We start from the raw sequence: 22,614 nt of genomic DNA, 5'->3' as shown, positions 1-22,614 counted from the left end.
GGGGGGCAGGGACCCCGGCCCCCCGCCGCTCCTGCGGCAGTGGTTCGTCCACTCATGCTGTCTGTCCTTGTCATTCTAGCCTCTTAGACCGAGAGAAAACCGCAGTGTGAGAGGGTGCAGGAGACATTGGCACTGTTGGCGCGTTAAACTCGCCCTAGAATGTCCTTTCAGGATGAGACACAGCTGCAGAGACTGGTCGTGCTCTCTGCCCGCTCCCTCAGAGTGCTTTGTTTGCTGGGCCGTCTCCTTCATGTGCAGGAGTGCCATGTGTGTTCTCAGACACAGGAAGCATTTTAGCAAAAGCACTGTGAATGCAGACCAGGAACTGTGCTAGGATATTTAAGCCAGGCTGATGAATTCAGTAATCACAAGCTTTGTAAAATGTGTCAGAAATAGTTTTAAATCCCGGTAGTATCAGGATGTAAAGTTGGAAGCCTTCTGCCCCATGTGGAGGCAGGGCCCTGAGGCCGTGGCATCACCCATGCTGGGTCACCATTTCAGCGTTGTGGAGTTTCCTCTCTGGCCACTTCCAGGTGTACGTGACTACTAATTTCAAGTTCTGGGACACTGAGGTTACCGTTGCCCCGTCTACAAAAATGCCTGCCCGTGGGCGACAGGACCGAACTGTTTCCCTGAGACAGTCTCTCCATGCCGGACCTTCCCGCCCTCGCCTGCCCCGGGTGCTGGTTCCGGGGTCCCAGCATGTGGCTGGTGAGACCAGGCCTGCGCGTTCCGGCCTGCCTCCTCGCCGGGCCGAGAAGTGTTCCCCATGACGAGCCCAGTCTCCTGCCTGCACTGTGCTGGCTCCCTGAGTGAATATGTCATAAAATAAAAATTCTGTATGACTTTTGAATTTTTAATATAATTTTTAATAGGTTATACATTTACATGGATCGAAAAAGACAAGGACAAGTCTTGTTCAAGTCTCCGCTCCCCATTGTCCCTTCCTCTCAAGTTCTTGTCCTGGTCCTCGGAAGGCAAGGCTGCCAGCCTCCTCCGGCCTCCTCCGGCCTCCCCCGCATCCTGGCTGCTGAGTGCAGGCAGTGGCAGCTCGGCGGCCTGCAATCCCAGTTTTCCCTCTGGTAAAAGCCAGCGTGGTACATGCTTCCGGCCCGTGCTCTTCTCACGAGCCAGAACACCGCTGTGGCCTTGCGTGTCGGTGTCACCACGGGGAGATGAGGCAGCTGCGTGATGTCCGGGTACGGCCGTGGTAAAGTGAACTTCGTGGCTTCCTGTCGATGTGCTTTTCGGTTAACGTTTTTCATTTCATGTACATGTCATTATTTCTTGCATGAATTTTTCACATGAAACACAAGATTTCTAAGACATGTCCTACTTTTGGCAGTTCCACCCTTCTTTGCTATTGGCGATATTTTCTGGAGAATTTTGAGATGCACTCCCGGAAATGTTACTGAGGCCTCGTGGCCCCGTGGCAGGAAATGCTTTGCTTTCTGAAATAGCTTTGCAGTAAAGCGAGGGTGACGACAGTGTTCGCCTGTCACCTTGTCTTCTGAGGGGACACGAGGAACACGCAGATCTGGGGGCAGGTGATCACTGTCCCAGGCGGACCCTCCCTGAGGCACCAGGATCACAGGTGCCTCGCTGGGTCGTCAGGGTCCCATGTGGGGGCGTATCAGTCAAGACAGAGACGTTGCTATTCGCATCAGCAGCAGGTAGCTTCTCATCATTTTTTCCAGATTATTCTCATTTTTTAAAACATCCAATCACTGTATGTCATTTCGCTTGTAAAGAGACTTCACCCAACGTGAGATCCTTCGGACCAGCCCAGCGGGGAGCACTGTACACGTCGTCATCCGCGGGTAGTCGGCCTGTCTGTGTCCACCAGCCTCCTGCCTCTTCCTGTCCTCCTGCGTACCCTTCCCTTCTCCCGCCCGGCCCACACTGTCCCCAGCCTCCACGCCTGTTTCCACTGTAGTATTTCGATCCCTGTCATGAAGTGCGGGTAGTCGGTATACACAGGATGCATCGGCTCTTTCCTTCCTGTCCTGGCTGGCTTCGCTCAGCAACCGGTCCTCCGAACGTTTCCAGCACAGGCCCCCAAGCCGCTGTTCTACATACGCTCACGCTGAACCTCCCTCGTCTCTCCGACCATTCCTCGGATAACCTGATCGTAAGACCCGCCCCGAGCATCTTCGTTCCTGAGCCAGCTTTGGTGACAATATTCGCCTGGAGATGGACACAGGTCCTGCTGGGACCCAGGGTATCGCTGCAGGACGGTCTCCGCTCACGGCAGCTCCGACCGCCTGGAGCTCTCCTCCTCGCTGTCTCCATTGGGTTTTGGGGAGGAGAGAGCAGGTTGAATTCTCCCCACGCACCTCTTCAGAGTTTTTACTGATGAGCTCTTTGCTCCTAAGCCAGGCAGCACTCACCTTAGACGGGACGGTTCGATTTTCCTGACAACTGTGCGACATGAGGTCCAGACTCGCAAATTCCGTTTTGGCGAGTTCCCCTTCGCGTTTCAGCTCCCCCCGTCCTTTTCAGAGGTCGACTCTCCTGTGTCTTGGTCACGCTGCCTGGCCTGCGTCATCTGCGGACTTGGCATCAGTGTGTCCCTCTCTCCTGTGTCTTGGTCACCCTGCCTGGCCTGTGTCACCTGTGGACTTGGTATCAGTGTGTCCCTCTCCTGAGTCTTGGTCACCCTGCCTGGCCTGTGTCATCTGTGGACTTGGCATCAATGTCCTCTTAGGTCTTTACACAGGCCATCGGTAAAACGTTGGTGAAGACATGTCAGGGACAGACCCCGATGGCATTACAAGAGCTATGCCCCGAAAAATGGCCCGAGACCCGCTCACCGGTGTCCACACGAGGCCGGCACGGCTCCCGTGGTAGGGGCTGCCACAGACCCTTGTCTTTGATACCTATTGACAAGGTTTCGTCAGATGGGCTGAACTCACCGTGTGTTACGATGAATTGCTTCGCTCTGATCTGCCGATCACAACACCGTCTCAGAAAAGGCTAATTTGGGCCCTGCCGACTCTGCTTTATGTTGTACGTGCACACAGCCGTCAGCTTAACCCTGTGTTCTTCCATCGTCCCAGAGGATCGTGGCGGCTCGTTGCTTTCCACGAACACCGGAACACGTGTTTGGGGCTGAGGCGGGAGCAGGAGGGGCCTCTCCCTGTCTCCTCCTGTCCCTGTCCTTGTGCAGAGACCAGGCTTAGAGCAGTGCTCTCAGAGGGCTGGCCGCCGAACTCTGACTGGAAATTTAGTAATCTGGATTCTAAATATTAGATATTTCACCTTTATTTTCTTTTTTTCTTTTGAAGGTGTTTGGGTGATCGCACTTGCTAGAGAGAGAGAGACAATGGGGGGAAGTGAGAAATCACCTCCCGGGGTGGGGTGGCCATGGCAGAGACCTTCCCCCCCATTCTCCTGGGACTTCGGGCACGCCCATGCACCTGGCACAGTTTTCGAGCTGCTGGGTCAGGACTCAGTGGGCCCTGTGGGAGTCCAGCACTCTGACCACCACACCACCTGCTGCCCCGTGTACTTCTCCAGCTAGAGGCTTAGGCTGTCTTATTATTGAGAGCAACTCCTTTCTCTCTCTCTATTTGCTACTTGTCCTTATCAAGTGTTTTGGTCACATTTGACTTAGTTTTCCTAGCAATTATAACACATGTACTCACAATTCATTTATGTCAAACATACATTTCTAAAATTTGCTATAGGGCATGTATGCTCGCTGGAGAGAGAGATAGAGGGAAAGTGAGAGAGCACCTTCCAGGGGGATAGCCATGCTGCAATGCCTTTTCCTCTATTCTCCTCTGGGGGTTTTTGGGCACCCACACATGTGTGTCCAGCATGTTTTGTAAGCCACCTGGTTGGGGACTCGAACAGTGGAATGACCAAGTGGAATCCAGCTGCCCTAACCACCTGCCTCTGGCCCAGTTTGTGTCGTATTAAGTCATAAACGTAAGGCATTGAGCACAGCTGGCGTAAACTGGCTAGCGAGTGACCATGATGACTTGGGCGAGCACACGTCGAACTCGTGGTAGGAGGACAGGAGGTCACGGGCAGCCAGAGAGCGCCTGTCAGCCACTGGTGTTCTTTACGACAAGGGCAGCACTCGGCACCTGTTAGAAAGGGCAGAGAATGATAGCCGATTTATGGTTAAAGGACCTCTAATTAGCAGATTTCCTATTATAAATACATTTGTCATTAATATGCATGGGGGTAAGTGTTAGAGAACATTTTGCAAGGCGTTTTCTAGTACAGGCCCTGTAGGACCTGCCCGAATGAACAGCCACACTCACCATAGTCAGCAGTCTGTCTCCACGCCGAACCGTGGTCTGAAGTGCTTTCCCGGCAGTCTGCGTATAGCGTGCTGCTCTCGGGCTGCTCATCAGGCTGCTTTTTCTTAGATGGAAGAGAGAATGTTTTGGTCCAGTCCTCGCCGAATTACCGTAGTTTTTAAATTACTGATTTGGAGACTTAATGAGCTCTTCTTCCATTTGTGCATGCTAGAGATCTTAAATATCTCTGTAAATGTTTAAATTTTTTTCTAAATATTGGTAGCATGAGTTATGATATGCCAAGAATAGCTTAAGAAAGAAACTAGTCATCCTACTGACATTAAGTTGATAGATTTTGAAAATGTTATAAGCAAGAGGCAGAGAGTGTGTGTGTGTGTGTGTGTATGTGTGCACACGTGTGTACATTTATACAGAGAGACATAGAAAGAGGCAGAGAGTGTGTGTGTGTGTGTGTGCACGCGTGTGTACATTTATACAAACAGAGAGACATAGAAAGAGGCAGAGTGTGTGTGTGTGTGTGCACATGTGTGTGTGTGCACATGTGTGTGTACATTTATACAGAGAGACATAGAAAGAGGCAGAGTGTGTGTGTGTGTGTGTGCACACGTGTGTGTACATTTATACAGAGAGACATAGAAAGAGGCAGAGTGTGTGTGTGTGTGTGCACATGTGTGTGTGTGCACATGTGTGTGTACATTTATACAGAGAGACATAGAAAGAGGCAGAGAGAGTGTGTGTGTGTGCACACGTGTGTGTGTGCACACGTGTGTGTACATTTATACAGAGAGACATAGAAAGAGGCAGAGAGTGTGTGTGTGTGTGTGTGTGTGCACGCGCACATGTGTGTACATTTATACAGAGAGACATAGAAAGAGGCAGAGAGTGAAAGAGATAGACAGGCAGAGAGGATGAGAGAAATACAGAGAGACACATGGCAGGTTTGAGTCCGCATCTAGAGAAGAGATTTTATATGTAAATAATGTAAACACACAGTAGGGCGAGGATGGGAAGCGGATGCGGAGAGTGGGACACCCAGATCCTGGAGCAGACAGTGCGAGGGACCGAGTGGACCCGAACACCTGGAGACACAGGGAGGCCACCCCCGCAGAGTCGCTTACGATCAGCTCCATGTCTGTCCTCTCTGGAGCTGGGGTGCACGGGCTGGAGGTCAGAGGGCTTGGGAAGCCAGGTCCCTGACCAGGAGAGGGAGGCAGGCTTCGAGCCCAGGCGACAGCGGCCTATGCGATGGTCCCAGTCCGGCAGTAACTGGGGGCTCTGCACCCCTTGCTCGTGTGTGTTAAATGTGTGGGTGATGTTTGTCCGTTGGTTGGTCTGTTTTAGTTTTAAATGCATTTTTAAATGTTTTGTTGCAGGAAGGTACTGAAGGAAATTCCCATTGGAGCACTAAATCCCAACGAGACGGTGCAGGCCAACATGGAAGCCCAGCTCCTCTCCAGGCTCGACCACCCAGCCATCGTCAAGTTCCACACGAGCTTTGTGGAGCAAGACAGTTTCTGCATCGTCACCGAGTACTGTGAGGTGAGACTCTTCTCTCTCAATGAAAGCCGGTCGCATTGGAAAAGCAAGCTTTACGTGAAGAAATATCTACAAAGTTCAGTTATCAAAGCGTAGGTTGAACTGTAAAGACCTGGAATTATGTGTACTGCAAATCGAGAGTGGTCATCCCTAGAAAACTGATATGTCTCCTTCGTTCGCTCCCTCCTTCCCCTTCCTTCCCTCCTTCCCTCCTTCCTTCCTTCCTTCCTTCCTCTCTTCCTTCCTCTCTTCCTTCCTCTCTTTCTCTCTTCCTCTCTTTCTCTCTTTCTCTCTTTCTCTCTTTCTCTCTTTCTCTCTTTCTCTCTTTCTCTCTTTCTCTCTTTCTCTCTTTCTTTCTTTCTTTCTTTCTTTCTTTTTTGGAGGGACAGAGAGAGACAGAGAGATAGAAAGCAAGAAATCACCCCCTGGGGGATGGTGGTCATGCCTCAGTCCCTTCTCCATTCTCCTCTCAGGATTTTGGGATGCATGCACATGTGCCCAGCGTGAGTTTCAAGCCACCAGGTCTGGGACTCAAACCACGGTCCACCATGGGGGAGTTTAGCACCTTAACCACCACCCCACCTGCTGTCCCCGACAAATATCATTTCTTTCTTTCTTTCTTTCTTTCTTTTTTTTTTTTTTTTGGAGAGATTTTCACTGTAGGGCGCGTGCGCTCGCCAGACAGACAGAGAGAGACATAGAGACAGAAAGCGAGAAATCACCCCCCAGGGGGGATGGTCACGCTGCAATCCCTTCTCCTCCATTCTCCTCTCAGGAGCTTGGGCACACACGCACACGCGCCCGGCGTGAGTTTTAAGCCACCGGGTCTGGGACGCGAACCGCAGTCGACTACGTGGGAGTCCAGCGACATAGCCATTACGCTAACTGCTGGTTCCCTCATTTCTTTTTTTTAATTAAAAAATTGTTTATATTCAATCCCTGTGTATAATTGCAGCATACCAAATGAATTTTCCCATCAGCCAGAATTGTAAAAATCACAAAGACAAGATTCTAAAAATGGCAAGAGGAAAGCCAAGTCGCTTACAAAGGCTGTCCTGTTAGGCACCATCAGCCCCCTCAACCGAAACAAGGCAGGCAAGAAAAGAACGGGAAGACGTGTTCAAAACACTTGAAGGAAACGGTTTCGACCAAGAATGCTACACCTGGCAAGATTATCCTTCAAGTGAGAAGTAAAGAAAAACACTCCCAGATAAACAAAACCTGAAAGAATTTACAACGCCAGACCAGCCCTTCAAGAACTGAAGTACCTCGGGGAGCACGAGCAACCGCAGGGACAGCAAAGACAGAGCAGGAGTGCCGGAGAGAAGGAGTCCCACAGATCTCAGCAGAAGTAAACGGGACAGGACAGACAGGCGACAGGAAGCAGACCTCCGTTCTAGTGAATGGTTTCCCTTTGGCAAACTCAAGTGCACATAAACATAAATGCGAGAATATGTATATGCTCGTGTGTGTGCGTGTGTGTATACATGTGTGTTCCCCGGAGAGAGAAGGTAAATGAGAAATACCCCTCTGGGAGGTGGGGTACTTCCCACATGGGCTCGCTTCTCCTCCCCTTCTCCTCCCCTTCTGCTTTCGGGACTTGGGGCATTCACGCTCACATGCTACCCGGTCCAGGACTTGAACTAGGCAGCCAGCCATGTGGGATCCAGCTGCCTTAACCACCATGCACGGCCTGGCCTCAGTGAATGTATTTTAAGGAGAAATGTCTGCAGCGGTGTTGTTCATTTTTTCCTGGGGTGGTGCCGGAGCTCCCTGCACACGCAAATGCTCTCCCGAGGCCGGGACAGCGAGTCGTGGCTCCCAGGTTCTGGGATCCAGTTCTGCGGCTCATCTTCCTCTGCTCTCCCAGGGATGGCGGTGCGTCTGCCCGAGCCGTGGGCACGAAGCTGCCCGCAGAGGTGTGAGGGTGGCTGTCTCTCTGTCTCTGTCTCTCTCTCTCACACACAGAAGAAAGAAAGGAACTTAAAATCTGAATGAGTTTGAAATAGTCCAAATCTTGGCCATTGCCCTTCAGGCCGGCCCGGCAGCTCAGCCTTTCTTACTGGGTGTCTTCCCGCCCGGATCTTACCCTTGCTCCACGCTGAGGAAAGTGGGGGGAAGAAACAGGAAAGGCAGGTTACGGGGATGTTCGCTTTATCCGATGGACTGGTAAGACTGGTGAGACGGGGAGGCATGCAGAGTGGTGACACCGCACAGCTGCCCCGGCACCGGCACCGGCACCGACGGCTCGAATCTGAGAACCACAGATACTTGCACGTGTCGCCGCCCTGTGGTCCGCTGCTGGAACTGCGTCCTTTCCTTAGCCGTCCTGCTGCTCGGTCTGCCGCTGCGCCCTCTGCTGCTGCGCTGGGCACATTACACTTTCAGAGACCTGGGGTATTGTGCTGCAGATCGCAGTGCCCCTCTGTTGGGAAGGACCTGTTGTGCCAGTCCGTCCTGGCTACCGCAGCGCTCAAAGTGCAGCTCTTCTGACTGAAGGCCGGACGTTAAATCTCAGTTATAATTAAGGTGAACGTAAGTCACCACGTTTGGTTGTGGTTACTATTTTAGGCTAGTCTAGATGACATGCTTTATTCCTTTTCCTGTATTAACTAAAAACAGTCATCTCGGGCCAGCCAGTGGCATGGTTCAGGTGGCTGGGTCCCACATGGACCCGGTGATGGGCAGCATGCCAGTGTCTGTGCGCGCCCAGATCTCAGAAGGGGGAAGTGAAGAGGGGTGTGGCGTGACCATTCCTGTTGGGGGGCGTGCTTTCTCACTTTCTCCTGCAAGTGCACTCAGGGTAACACGGCGGACTCCCGTACGCCCTCCATCCAGGTCCCGTTGTCATGTTTGCCCATGTGCGTCATTTCTCTCGCTCCTGAACCGTGCGAAAGTCAGTAGCAGACACGGCACCCCCTCGCTTAATACTGCTGGGACCGTTTCCTGAGACCGAGGCCATGCTCTTACGTGGCCGCAGCGTGGTCATCCAGATCAGGGTAGCCTGACGCGGGCTAGGGCGTGGTCCTCTGTGGTGTCAGCCTCACCGGGAGCTCGTAGGACCAGGTCCTGGCCCCGGCCGTCCTGCGTCAGGAGACTGGGTGGGACCCAGCAGTCTCACCGGTAAGTCTGAGCACACTGAGGACCGAGAGCCCGCCTGACCACAGTCTGTCCTAGCCCCGCCGTCTGCCCAGGGCCAGCCTCAGCAAGGACACCTCTGTGAGGGCGCCTTCTTTGTAGGACCCAGCCCAGAACCATGGGCTCGATGGCGGAAGCTGGTTTCCATGGGCCGCACTGCTCCTCTGTGGCGACGCGCCCAGCTGGGAGCTTCCTGGAACCACCAGGCTGGCTTGTCAGACCCAACCCCTCGCGTGGGACCGCCCCTCTGCTCTGCTCTGCTCTGTCGCTGGGGCTGTCCATGGACCTCCCTCCCTCGTCACCACCTGCTTCCAGCTGCCTCCCACCTCGTTTCCGTTGGGCATGGACAGTCAAGGATCCTCTCACGTGTCGTGTATGGCCATGGCGTGTGGCCCTCCCTCGCACTGGGGTACGCCTCACGGCGCAGGCCCTCCAGCCCTGGACACGCCTGGAGGTGTCCCACGTGGCGAGGGCGAGGGCAAGGCGGCCAGGCGTCTGGGTTAGATTCGTACACACTTAGCGGGCGAGGGCAGCCGTTCTCAGGAGGGGTGGTCGTGATGAGCACGTGCCAGGGCCGAGCACGAGGTCGACCTGTCTGTCTCCCGCTCGTGACCAGAAGCTAGCGGTGGGATGGCGGTGCTCCAGCTCAGCTGCACTTCCGCCTCGCCTGGCGAGCTAGGGACCCTCAGCCTGAGGCCAGCTCCAGACAGTGCGATCCGGTGTACCCGGGTCATGGCTCGGGCCTCGGAGTTGTCACAGCTCCTGGGTGATGCTCGTTCCCAGTCAGGGCGAGAACGAAGCGAGGACGGCTGGTGTGGAGACTGACAAGTGGAGTCAGGAAGGGACAGTGTGTCGGCGTTCACGGGGCATCGCGTGGACACGAGGCTCGGCCTGGGAGCAGGGAGGTCTGGCCCGTTTCTGTGACCAGGCCCCCACCTTGTCGCATGACCATGGAAACCGCCCACCCCTTCTCTCTGCTCCTAGAGCAGCACCCGGGTCCGACTGACCTTTCCCGAAGGCCCTTCTGATGGGTTGAAAATGGAGAAGGAGGCAGAGTGGCTTTTCAGGCTCCCCCTGTTCTTAAAATCCTGGGACCTTTGTCTTGCGTGTGCCATTAGCGTTCCAGTCCTGTGATACCCAGGCTTCTGAGAGTCCTCCGCTTCGGTCTTTCAGACTGCTTGTAAGTACTTCTATTGACAGCTTTAAGAATGGATTAATTTTAAAGAATTTTATCAAATCCTTTTAGGATTCAACACTTTTTAATGGCAATTGAAGATGGGGTTTGAAACATCGTGTCTGAGTTGTCCTTCAAGGACTTGGTATTTCGAAGTCAGTGCGATGCTGGCTAACCGGGCGGGGCGGGGGGGACCCATCAGCTGGTACAGCTGGGCTGCAGATCTGTAGGCCCTGGGAGTTAGCGTCAGGCTTCTCTCGTAACTTCCAAGGGGTGATCTTAGTCAAGGACAGCATCATTATACTGGTCCCAGTGAAAGTTGTTTAGCAGTGAAAGTCTCCATTAAATATTTCTCAGAGACAAAGTAAGCGGACAGATGCACTTGCAAATTCTGATAAGAACTTAAACTGATGCATGGTATTTCATCAGAAGCGTTTGATTTTTACTTGAAAGTGAGCTTAAAGAAACAAATGTCTCTCATATTGCTGAGTTAAAACTAGACTGCCCCACAAGAATACATTTCTTTGATACATCAAATCATAATTTGATATGTCTTCACCTCTGAGAGACTTGTTTACCTTAATTAGATCTTGAGACACTAATCCGTGAGTGTATATTAAAGGCACAGTAAAGACAAAGCAGCTTTTCTTGGAGACGATCGTGCAGAATGGAGACGGTAGGGGGAAGACTTGAGGGGCACAAGGTCCCCCTCTGACTGGTTAAGTCTTGTCTTCGTCTGCCTGTGCGCGAACACGCTCCTTTTCCAGCCAGGAACGGGCATCTTCTCATGGTTCCGAGGGCGCGAGAGCATGGGCAGGCCTCCTTTCGAGACTGTGTTTTCAGGCGCACTGTTAACCCCCCGTGTCGAAGTGTGTGTTTGTTCGGCTCCAGGAATGGCGTTCTTAGTGTCAGTGCAGGGAACCGACGCGGTTTCTACCAGGACTAGGAGAGACGGCAAGCTGAGCAGCAGCTGATGGTGCGTGTCCCCCGAGAGTGCACGGTGCTCCCGGCAGGGCACCTTGCAGAGAGCAGCTGCGAGGAAACGGCGTCCGGGTGGGTCCCGTCGCGCACCCCTGGGACTCCAGCTACGCATGCTGAGGCAGCAGGATTTTGAGTCCACGTTCGGCCACGGCCACGGAGCAAGGCCCTGCCTCAAAAATCAAAACGAAACCCAGAACGCACTGTGGGAGCTGAGTGAGAACGTGTGGGATCTCACACTCCAACTAAGATGGCTGTCACATGACCGTGGAGGTGGGCAGCACGTGGCAGGCTCTCGTGTCTCCGCCGGATGTTAGCGTGACCGATCGTCACACGTTTGTGCAGCTCACAGAAACAGGGTGGCAGGGCAGCCTGGAGCCCGCGGAGCTCTGACTGTCTCTGGGATGAGGCGGGTTTGGGACAGTGGTCTTTTTGACATGGAGTCAAACCTCAATTTGCTGAATTTTCCATTCCAATAATCTTTAATCTCCTTGGCCCAGAAAATCCATCTGAAAACAGCCTGAGCTGGGCTGTGAGTGAATGCCTGACCCACCGTGTGGACGAAGAGAAAGTGCCAAGCAGGTATTTGTCCACTGCCCTGGAAGAAAATAAAACGCTCGCTACAGAGGAGTTACAGTGGGCCTCCTGCTGCCGGTGGGGAGTGACTCCTCTCGGCCTCTCTCACTGCCTCTGCACAAACGCCTTTCGGTATCCAGTGGCCCCAGGTCTGTTTGGGACAGTCTCCGAGCAGCTTCGCGTCTTCCTCGGCTGCTCCCCAGAGACGTGGCTGGTACCTCTCCCGCTCTCTGTGTCTGTCTCTCAGACGCAGGTGCATGCGACACGTCCGTTTCTTCAGGGAACACTTCTCAAATTGTCTCCAATTCTTCAGTGTTTGAAAGTAAGAGGGATCAAGTGTGTTTTAACATTGTGTATTTTCAGTTCTGTGGTAGTCGAAATTCATTGACTCAAGTGTCCGAAAGGGCATTAAGCAAGACCCTGCCGGGTACTCTGAGACGTCATTTGTGACCACGGCTCACTCAGGGTCCTAATAGTAAGTATTATTATGAGGTTGTCGAAAAGGTATGATGTGTTTTTCTATGAAAAAATGTGCCACGACTTCCCCGACAACCCAGTATCTTCCCTGTCACCTGCAGGTGACAGGACAGAGGTGGACTAAACCCTAATGATGTTCGGAATCGCGCATAGGTCAGCAGCCGCACGTAGGCGCCGCATTTCTGAGGGTTGCGCTACTTGTTAGAGAAAAGGGGGTTCAGTCATCTCTGGACACAACACGCCACGCTCCACAGTCGAGCCCGTGGCATCAGCACCGCGTGCTCAGCGTACGTGTTCAGTTCCCCCGAAACGTCGTCACTTTAAATTAAACTCTTGGGCTTGAATTTTATCGGCTTACAGCTTAACGTGTAGACATGTTGGATTCTACATGAAAGTCTTAATGTGAGAAAACTCATTTGTAGTTTGATGTGTGAATACATATTTAAGTAATATAATACAAATCATTTAGGTTGGAGTTGTAAGTAGTAACTCTTCTCCTTTATAAGGGTTTTCTTCTTGAGGGTTGGTCAGAGACGAACACAGCCAGGCGTCCACAGAGGCTGGGAGGCGGGCCTCCTGCAGGTGCCGCCCTGAGTACCACAGGCAGGGACTTTCCAGGGACCGAGGGCCATCGCAGGGATGTGGCCTCGAGCTGGCAGAGGCCGGTTCAGGTTTGCTCACGTCTCAGAGGCCGTGGCTGAGGCCTGTGGAGAAGAGGGCCCAGAGACCTGCTCAGCGTCTCCTCCTGATGGAGCAGCAGCTCGCCCGACTTTGTTGGGATGAGTCACGTTTTCACTGTTGTCCAGACAGCTGGGTTTCAAACTCTCAACTGAAAAAAAAATGCTCGTACTATTTTGTTTCAGGGCCGAGATTTGGACTGCAAAATTCAGGAATATAAAGAAGCTGGGAAAGTCTTCCCGGAAAATCAGATAATGGAGTGGTTTGCCCAGCTGCTGCTGGGGGTCGCCTACATGCATGAGAGGTACGTCCGCTTGCTGCCGAGCACGGGGGGCCTACGGGCAGGTGTGCGCTCAAAAGGTGGTTTGTTGTGGTTTTTTTTTTGCATAGAAGTAAAGGAAGCAAGCTGGAAAGATAAATCGCTGTAGTCCAACATCTGCAAGAAGTTCTTCCTTGAGAAAATCGTGACCGATCACATCCTGATGACTCTCTTAGCTTCCCCTTGTCTAGAGAGTTGGCCTTGAATCCAAGGCAGGGGCTCGTATTGGACACATCCCCGTTTCTGCTCACCTCCTGTGAGTGACGTCTGCTGCGAATCCTCTGATACCTCGGCAGGTTGTGAATCCATTGTAGCTTACAGCAGGGTCGAGCTCTAAATATCCCGGTGTGCCAGAGATGAAGCGTCACTGTGGCGTGTGGGCGTGCACCGGTTCCCACTCTACCACGAGCTGACTAATCGAGGTGGGAGACGACCTTCGACATCACAGAAATAATTCAGACCAAAGTCAGTTTCGACAGGGAATACCTGTAAGAACGGCCAAGAGTGTCTTAAGGGTTTAAATTGTTATAATTTGTGTTTACAATCTCTGCCTCAAGTATATTTTAAAACTTCTTACAATGTTTGTATAGGTCAAAACTAAGAAGCTTCAGATACTGAGTATTTTATAGATCTACAAACTTACACGAATGCACTTGAGAATGCCCGTAGGTGAGGAAAGCGGACCCTCGGAGGTGCCTGTCGTAGTTCTCACGCTGGGACAGCTCACAGCGGCGTAGCACACAACAGTGCCTGCCCGAGCGGCAGTGGTGATGGGTGGGGACGCCACGCTGTCCGTCCGTGGGTGGCACATGGCCAGGATGTGGCACCTGTGGAATTGGGTCACCCCGTAGCGTGCCATGTGACTTCCAAAACACGCCTGCTGATGCCGATAGCTGCTGTTTATTGACAGCTTAGGACAGTCTTTCCTATGAAGTCCGACCACCCAAAGAGACGACAGAAGAATGTCAGCGACCTTTTAACAGGCTACCTGAAGTGACTCGGGACCTGCAGTTGCCTGGCTCTCGTCTCGTTTCCTGTACCTTTTCTGGATCTCCTTATACTGAAGGAAACAGCCCACAGAAAGGCGCCACTGTGGTGCTTGCATCTAGAACGTGAATCTGAAGTCGGACTGATTCAAGAATCCAAATATTTATTTTGTCCCTTTGAGACGGCTAGTAGCTAAATAAATTTAACCCTTCAAGGGGAGGATTTTGATTTTTCTAACCCTTTAATATTAAAAAAAATTGTGGGTCTGAAATACTATCCTTCGTGATTCAGAAAACATATATTGCTGCTTCATTTATTATATTACTATAGCCAGTGCTTGTAAACTGGTGCCCTATAGACAGAGATCTCAGACTTAGACTTTAGCTCACTGAATTATTAAATAGTGACGAACAGGGTCCGCTGCTGGGACTTCAGTTAAGGCAGTGAGGTCTCGCATGGTCTGCTGCACAGGCAGCGGAAAAACACGCCAGGTGCATGTGTGTGCATGCCCAAAACCCGCAAGGGAGGGCGAGATGGAGAAGGGATCGTGGCGTGGTCACTCAGGGAGGGTGCTTTCTTGCTTTCTCTCTCCCTCTCTCTGTGGCAAGCACATGCATATTGTGGCAAATTAAAAATAAAAAGTGATGAATTGAAAGTGAGTTCTTACCCCAGGAACCGTTAGTGAGCCAGCAGAAGTAAAACGCACCGCGCGACTCAGCTGTACAGCGTGGTGGGCGTCAGCACTAGTTGCCTTCTTCCCCTTGGTTAGAGAGGGAGAGGTGGAGGGACAGGAAGGGGACAGGACAGACGTTTTAGCAACTCTCACCGCGCTGCAGCCCTCTCGTCCGTGCCCGGTTAGCTCGGCAACAGGGGCGTGCAGCTGTGTTTAGCATGCTCTGAGAGCTCCCTTGGAAATGCTGCGCTCCTGCCGAAGGAAGTCCTGCCGTCCTCACTAACCCCATGTCGACCTCTTTCACGTGTTAGCAAGGACATAAATTAGTGCGGCCGTTAAGGAGAACAGCACGGAGGCCTCAGAAACTGAAATCGAGCTCCATGGAATTGGCAGCCCTGCTCCTAGTTGTAGGTGCAGAGGAGAGGGGGTGAGTGTGCTGAGGAGGGAGCCCGTTCCAGCGTTCAGCAGCCCTGCTCCTAGTTGTAGGTGCAGAGGAGAGGGGGTGAGTGTGCTGAGGAGGGAGCCCGTTCCAGCGTTCAGCAGCCCTGCTCCTAGTTGTATGTGCAGAGGAGAGGGGCTGAGTGTGCTTCTCGCCCGCGTGCCCAGCCCGCGGAGCAGCTCCGACGGGGACAGGCTTTCCTCCTGGCAGTCATCAGCAGCACCTGGTGGCTCTGAGAGATGTGACCGCTGTCCCGTCCGCTCGCACACGGGCCACTCCAGCATCAGGGGCGGGGTGACTGTCCCTTCCCCGGGGAGCGCACCACCAGGCATGGAAGGGGCGGCTGGGCCTGGACCACGTCTGCGGCGATCTCGCTTTAACTTAACCCTTTCAAACTGCAGCCAGATCAGCCTTTGCAAAGCAGTGTCCCAGCCCTCCCCTCAGGCAGGTGTCCGAAAATACACACAGCTGTGTCCTGACAAGTACGAGGGTGCCCACGGTGACTGTCGCAGGTGCCCGCCACACGCTTCTGTGCGTGATGGTGAGCTGCCGGCCGTGAGCGAGCAGGGCCTGCCTGGGTTAAACGTCTCTGGGTGAGATCAGCTCTCAGTCCGGAGCTCCAAGCTCCCTGGCCGACTGCCCTCCTGGGGGCGGCTGGGCATCATCTACTGCCTAGAGGCACAGGAGGACGGAGGACGATGAGACCACGGTGCCCCTCCCTGCCTTGCCTGCCCCACCCTCGGACTGCCCTCAGCATGTGGCCACGCTGGTCCTCAGGCCTCTGGACTGGGACTGCATTCTGGCTTTCCAGGGCCTCCAGTTGCAGAGGGAAGACCACGGACTTCGCTCCCTCATTGTGAGCCAGGTCTTCACCGTGAAGCGCCCCGGGTTCCCTTTCTTCGGAGAGCCCGACTGACTCTGCGGCTAGAGGAGGTGGAGACGACCCTGGACAATGGCAAAGGGCCAAGTTGCAGAAGGAATGAAGACTTTGCTGACTCTTGAAGCTTTGCCACTGCTATTTTAATGTGGTTGATTTATACACTCGGACTATCCTGAATCCGTACACACGGCATAGACACGTACATAGTGATGTTAAAAACTGAGAGCGGGCACAGCTCCCCGGCAGCTGTCTGGAGAGCTGACGTGGGAGCTCAGCCAGCCTCGGTGTCATAGGGGAAGGGCAGCACCACCGCTGCGGGCCCTCTGCCCGGGGCCAGGCCTTGCTGACGTGGGGCCCTCCCAGTGGGCAGCAGGGCTGAAGCACTTCCCCGCCGGGCATGCTGACCACCCCTCACATTTCCCGGCCAGCATGTAGCTGGCGTGAGTTCAAGCCGCGGGGCCCAGGACTCGAACCGCGGTTGACCGTGTGGGGTCCAGCGACATCCCCAGTGTGCTGCCTGCTGGTCCCTGGACAGGGCTTGGCCGTGTGGACTCCAGCTCCCTCTGCCTTTGTGGCCGCGCTGCTCGGGCGCCTGGACTCTGGGTCACCCTTCACTCACGGGACCCGGGCCTTACGTGCCCATGCCAGCCCCCGCACTCTGTGTCGGCAAAGGTCTTGGTTTCTGGGACCAGCACGGCCCTAGGGCCTCTGACCAGTCGGACCCTACCCCCACTCTGGTTTCTTTTGTATAATCAAGGAAAGTTTTGCCTCACTCTCTTGTGAACTCATTGCCACAGGGCGGGCGCCACCACGCCCTCTTGCGAACTCACTGTACCTGCGTAAAATATTTGTATACTTTTTGTATACTTTATTCAGCATTTCTGGGTTTGTGTCAGGCAAAGATTTTCAAGTTGTCTACTTTAACACTCCAGAAATGAAAGTTTTAACTGGTACAGTTTCCACTGCCGGTTGATAGTAACACGCAGTGAGTGTTCCCTGTGATTAAATATCGTTGTCGACATTGTTGTGTGTGGAAATATAAAACCTGAGTGTTTGAGCAGCAGCCGTGATGTGCGGTGGCCGGTGTGTTGGCTCGGGTGCTCCCTGTCAACGGAGCGAGCGCTACGTAGACCGCGCTGCAGACTCGGTTGTCGGGCCACCCACGGAGGGGATGGCACGTCACTTTCTCCCAGCGGCACGCTCCCCTCCCTTTAAGACCTTTCTCTCGAAACTCCTGTGTCCTCGGGGGAGCGAGGAGGCGCTGCGGCTGGGGAGCACTGGGCGGCCCGGCGCTGAGCCGTGTGGCGTGGGGTCACGTCGGTAAGTCACATGCGTTACTCACGTCTGGATTACACACGTCACACTGCACACGAAGACATCTGTCCCTCTTTGCCTTTTGCAGGAGGATACTTCATCGAGACTTAAAATCAAAGAATATATTTCTGAAAAATAACCTGCTTAAAATTGGTAAGTTTTAAAAACACGTGTCCCCAACAGGAGAGTGTATTCCGGATGTTACCATCCTGTCGAACCGAAGTATGGGGCGTGGCGGCGTTAGCGTGCTCACTGGTTTACTCCGACGCCTCCCGTTTTTGTTCTTGCCTAGTGGGGCCCATGTGGAACTCAGTGATGTGTCCGTCTGAGCTGGTGTGATAGGAGGTGGGAGCCATTTGCTATGTACTCGGTCGATTTAGCAGATGGAGTTCCTGTCCTGCGTCATGCCAGGCTGTGCGAGTGGTTCGGCTTGCTTTCTTGGTTTGATTAGTTACCGAGGGCGTCTCTCATTTTATCACAAGCAATAAGCAATTACCATGGATGATTAAAATGTCTGCATCGTGACTTTATTAACACGGAGCCCTTCACAGTCGCGCTGCACTCGCGGCAGTGCCCAGCTTGTCTGCTTACCTGCAGGATGCTCTCGGAGGAGCCTTAAATTACCTGCAGGATGCTCTCGGAGGAGCCATAAAAGCATTCAGCTGATCAGGAAGGAGTATTGCAGTGGGCAGATGCAAATATTTACGTCCTGTTCTTGAACAGTCTCAAGTCTTTTCTTCAAAATGTGTTCTTTATTTTTTAAAATTTGTTCTTTATTGTAACTTAAGAAACAGCCTCTTCCCCCTCAGATAAACCTGAATGTCATCATATTCAGCTTTTCCAGAATCATTCTGTTTGCTTTTATTCAGACTCAAAATAGCTTTTTATGCCAAGTTGTCTAGTTCTCTGTCATTTCAGAAATTAGGAATTTTAGCTTACAAAATTCAGTGTCCTCACCCAGCGGCCTCTTTATTGTATACATCTTAAATTGTGCGGTTATTTATTAGCATGCACAGTTTAAAATGTATCACTTTATTGCCATGAAGGTAGCACGAACCATCGCGTAATCGAACGGTCGAACGGGACGCTGTTGTTCATTTCCAGTGCTGATGTGTGGTTACAAAATACTCACTAAAATGAATGACTACCTCCAGGGGATTTTGGAGTTTCGCGACTCCTGATGGGACCCTGTGACCTGGCCACCACGCTCACCGGCACGCCCCACTACCTGAGTCCCGAGGCCCTGAAGCACCAAGGCTACGACACCAAGTCAGACATCTGGTGAGTGGCCGCGGGCAGCCCCGGGGACGCCTTCATCTGAGAGATGGAGCGAGGGAGTGCATGTGGGAGGAGGAGGGACATTCTCGACAGGGCCACCCTTGAGATCCACCGCCCCAGCTCCGCATTGCCAGTGTCGCAGGCTCACACAGGTCCGGCCGTTCGGGTCGTTCGGGGCCCTGACGCCGGCCTCCGTGGCCCGGCCTCCGTGGCCCGGCCTTGTTTGCTCTGTGCCCTGCCTGAGCGCAGGACGCTTGTGTTTAAGTCATCTCTTCCTACATCCACTCGCTGTATCCCTGAGACAGGAGTCATCGAAGGCCAGAGTACAAGACCTGTTTTAAATTTGGCATGTGATCTATTTCATTAAACTTATTTAGAAAATGTTCTGTTGTTAGACTAGCTGGTTCTTTTGCAGCTTCAGTTTCTGCACCGGTAGGGGAAGTTCTTAACGCGCCGTAAGCAGTAATTTGGATGCGCTTTCGCTAACCTGCCGGTATTAAGTAAAGCATGTGACCGAAGAACTTTGCTGAAGGGCCAGCGTCCATCCCTGCGGGGAGGACAGCTTTCCCAGCAGTTTTCCTCCTTAGCACTGTAAGAATTTCGCTAGAGAAACTGGTCGTAAGGGTTTTCAGTGACAGGTGCAGATGCACCTGCAATTTCTCAGTAGGATTTATTTATTTATTTATTTTTTGAGCCCTTGTATTAAAGGGATTTCTCCTTTCCCCATCTGGAACCGGACTAAATCTCACTGCAGAAGTTGTGGAACTTGCTCAGTGTGTCCTGTCGTCAGCAGTCCATCCCACTGGGGGGGGGGGGCTCTTTTCCTGAAGAGCCGTGTAATTTTCAGCTTGCTAAAGGTTGAAAGGGCAGTCTAGCTGAGAGCCCGTTCAGTAAGTCATTATTGTATGCAGTCCACGTAAGCACTCCTGAGCTTCCCGAGAGGAGGGTGTGGAAGGTGTGCTGCTTCATTCTTCCCAAGAAGGGAAAGTGGGAAGGGAAGGTGAACCACAGCAGGACTCGGCCGGGGTCGTCATCGGGATCTCTGCTCCTCCTGTCCCGGCGCCCCCGGAGGAGCACCGTGCAGCTCAGCTCCAGCTCCGCCGTTCCCTGTAGAGCCTGTCCTTCAGGCCAGTCTTGCTCTGACTCGTTCCCGAGTTCTTCACCGTGGTGCTTTTTATTCTTCTTCTTCCGTCTTTCATTTTTAGCTTAACTCACCCCTAGCGGCTCTCTCAAATCGACTCTCCGCCTGTCTCCATCCTCCCTCCTGACGCCTTACCTCCCTAACCCTATGAGAAGGACAGAGAAAACCGCCAGCGACAGAACCACGAATAGCTCCGAGGAATGGGTTCCTTTCACTCTGCTCGATGGAGCATCTCTCTGCTCTTGGCCCAGGGCCGGGCCGTCATCCTCGAGTGTGAAGGGGACAGTGATAGGACTCTGGCTCCCAGGGGGAATCGTGCTCCTGCTGAGCCCCGTTGCCCAGGCTGAGAACCTCAGGGCTGGGCTCTGCACTGCATTTCAGTTACACGCGGCTTTCTCGCACGCCTGGCCTCGTTCCCATGGGGCCAGCCTGGGGTGTGACAGGTAAGGTGGCCGGCTGTGCAGCTCGAATCCCGGACCCAGTGGCTTGAAAAATATGCCGGGCATGAGTGCATGTATGGCCGAAATCTTGAAAAGAAGGAGAAACGGAGAAGGGATTGCAGAGCAGCCCTTCCCACTGGGGTGCTTTCTCACCCTCCCTTTCTGTCTTTCTCCAGTGAGTGTATCTGCCCTCTGACAAAATTTAAAAATGTATATTATTACGGACATTTAAACATAGATTTAAACATGCAGCTCCTTCATCATTTAGAGTCACAGTATCAGGAAGACGTTCCGTCGTGTCATTGAATCAAGGGTACGTCCGTTTACGAAGCCGTCGTCTAAGTTTTGGGGACGGCCTGTGGCAGTAACGTGGCTGCTTTCAACAGGCATCTGTATTTGCTTGTCATAGTGAACGGATACCTCCCAGAGAAGAAGTAACAGAACTCGGAGGACAGGATGAGCAGAGGGTCTTGGTATTAGTTGTGCCGGTGTTAAGAGCAGTTGCTCCTAGTATCCCATGGGGAGGTAAAGGAATCTCAACCATTGCTATCATATTTTAGTATTACTAAACTAAGGCAAAACTTAAATATACTGAACTGGGGCCAGCAGATGGCACGATGGTTAAGGTGCTGGGCTCCCGCATGGCAACCACAGTTCAAATCCCAGATGTGGCGGCCTGAAACTCACACCAGGTGTGTGTGCGTACATGCCCAAAATCCTGAGAGGAGAATGAAGGAGAAGGGACTGCAGCATGGCCACCCTCCCTGGGGAGGGTGATTTCTCGTTTTCCCTGTTTCTGTCTCTCCCTGACTTTCTCCAGTGAGCACACATGTCCCATGACAAAACTCTAAAAAATAAAATAAAGACCCAAGCCTCCCAAATACAGAAATGTAGGAGGATTTTAATGTCTTTCCAAGCACTAGGTCAGCTCTTCTTACAGAGACGATGAACTGTCCCGCCAAGCACTCGCTCAGGACTCATCCTCACCCTGACTCCTGGCTGCACACTTCCTGTGACTTGGTGTGTGACAGGGTTATCGGGTAGTGAGAACTCTATTGTCACGCGTAAAGTGGAGGAAGTACCGGATAGCCGTTAATTGCAGGGGCAGGTACACAGTGGCTAGTAATCTCTGGGAGACACGCTGAGAGGGTTCGATTGAACGCGGTTGGCAGCTCGTGTCTGGGTCTCCAGATGCGGCATCTGTTTGTTGTGGACCACTTCCTTAGAGCTGGAGACGCTCATGCGTAACTGACAAGTGTTTGCTTTAGCCATAACAGCTGTGCGTGTCCTAGTTGTGATTAAGAGCGCCTCGGTCCGATCCTGATTTTATTCTCATCATTAGCGTTTGCCCATGTGTGAACTGATCCTCCTGCAACCCTCCAAACCTTTCTACACCCACTTATTCACAGCATTCAAGTAAGGAATCCCTCTCCTAAAAGTGGATTCGGTTCCCAACCCAGGACAGGCAGGTCACGGAGGGCAGTGCTTCGGACACGGCCGCTTTGTACAGGCAGGGGTGAGCACTTCTTTGTCCACACAGGAAATGTGAGCCGGGCCCTGAGCCGGCCCCTGGAATGGGGACAATCACACATTTATTCCTAATCTTTCAAGAAATTACCCGAGAGGAAAATCTTCCCAGTTACATAATTTATAATGCCCACAGATACAAATAATCCATTATTTAGAAGTTTAGTTATTTCTTAATACTGAATTCAGGCAAGAACTGCCCTTAGTTTTCTTTACAATGTAAAGTTACTGAAATGATTTTTCCTGCTGGTTCGAGGTTACTGATTTGCATTGGTTAATCCAAATCGGGGTTGGATTGATCTAGAATTTTAATATTCTGTTTCATACTCCCCAAGGGAGAATAATACATTTTAATGCAAGCTGCAACTAGCTGCTTTCTCATCGTACTTAAAAATGGATTATATTCAGAAAACTAATAAAGAATGCCAGTTTCCTTTTCAAAATGCTTGGATACACGTTAGAGGGAAGATTAGGCTGATTTAAGTTTTATTAAACATATGTAACACTAACAAAACTCTCAGACAGATGATACTTAGCTACGTTTTATTTTTCCTTTTAGAAGATAATTTTAAAATTCTTTACAGGAGCAGCAGTTAGCATAATGGCTATGTCGCTGGACTCCCATGTAGCCGACCATAGTTCAAGTCCCAGACCCGGTGGCTTAAACTCACGCCGGGCGTGTGTGCGTGCGTGCCCAAGATCCCGAGAGGAGAATGGAGGCGAAGGGATTGCGGCGTGGCCATCCCCCCTGGGGGGTGATTTCTCGCTTTCTGTCTCTCTGTCTC

At 52.4% G+C, this 22,614-nt stretch overlaps 1 protein-coding gene across 2 annotated transcripts in view; it reads left to right on the top strand.

Annotated features, from left to right (window-relative positions):
• Positions 1 to 22,614, top strand: part of NEK11 (NIMA related kinase 11) — a 92,157-nt gene that overhangs the window by 12,567 nt on the left and 56,976 nt on the right. For both annotated transcript variants that reach the window (XM_027775729.1, XM_027775728.1), the window contains exons 3-6: positions 5,648 to 5,813; positions 13,017 to 13,135; positions 17,532 to 17,596; positions 18,598 to 18,724. In XM_027775729.1, coding sequence (XP_027631530.1) covers positions 5,648 to 5,813; positions 13,017 to 13,135; positions 17,532 to 17,596; positions 18,598 to 18,724 — 477 coding nt within the window. The remainder of the gene's footprint in view (positions 1 to 5,647; positions 5,814 to 13,016; positions 13,136 to 17,531; positions 17,597 to 18,597; positions 18,725 to 22,614) is intronic.

This window comes from Tupaia chinensis, unplaced genomic scaffold, assembly GCF_000334495.1.
Source record: "Tupaia chinensis unplaced genomic scaffold, TupChi_1.0 Scaffold000601_1, whole genome shotgun sequence".
In the NCBI taxonomy this organism is placed as follows: domain Eukaryota; kingdom Metazoa; phylum Chordata; class Mammalia; order Scandentia; family Tupaiidae; genus Tupaia; species Tupaia belangeri.
This window is presented reverse-complemented; position numbering and strand designations above follow the sequence as displayed.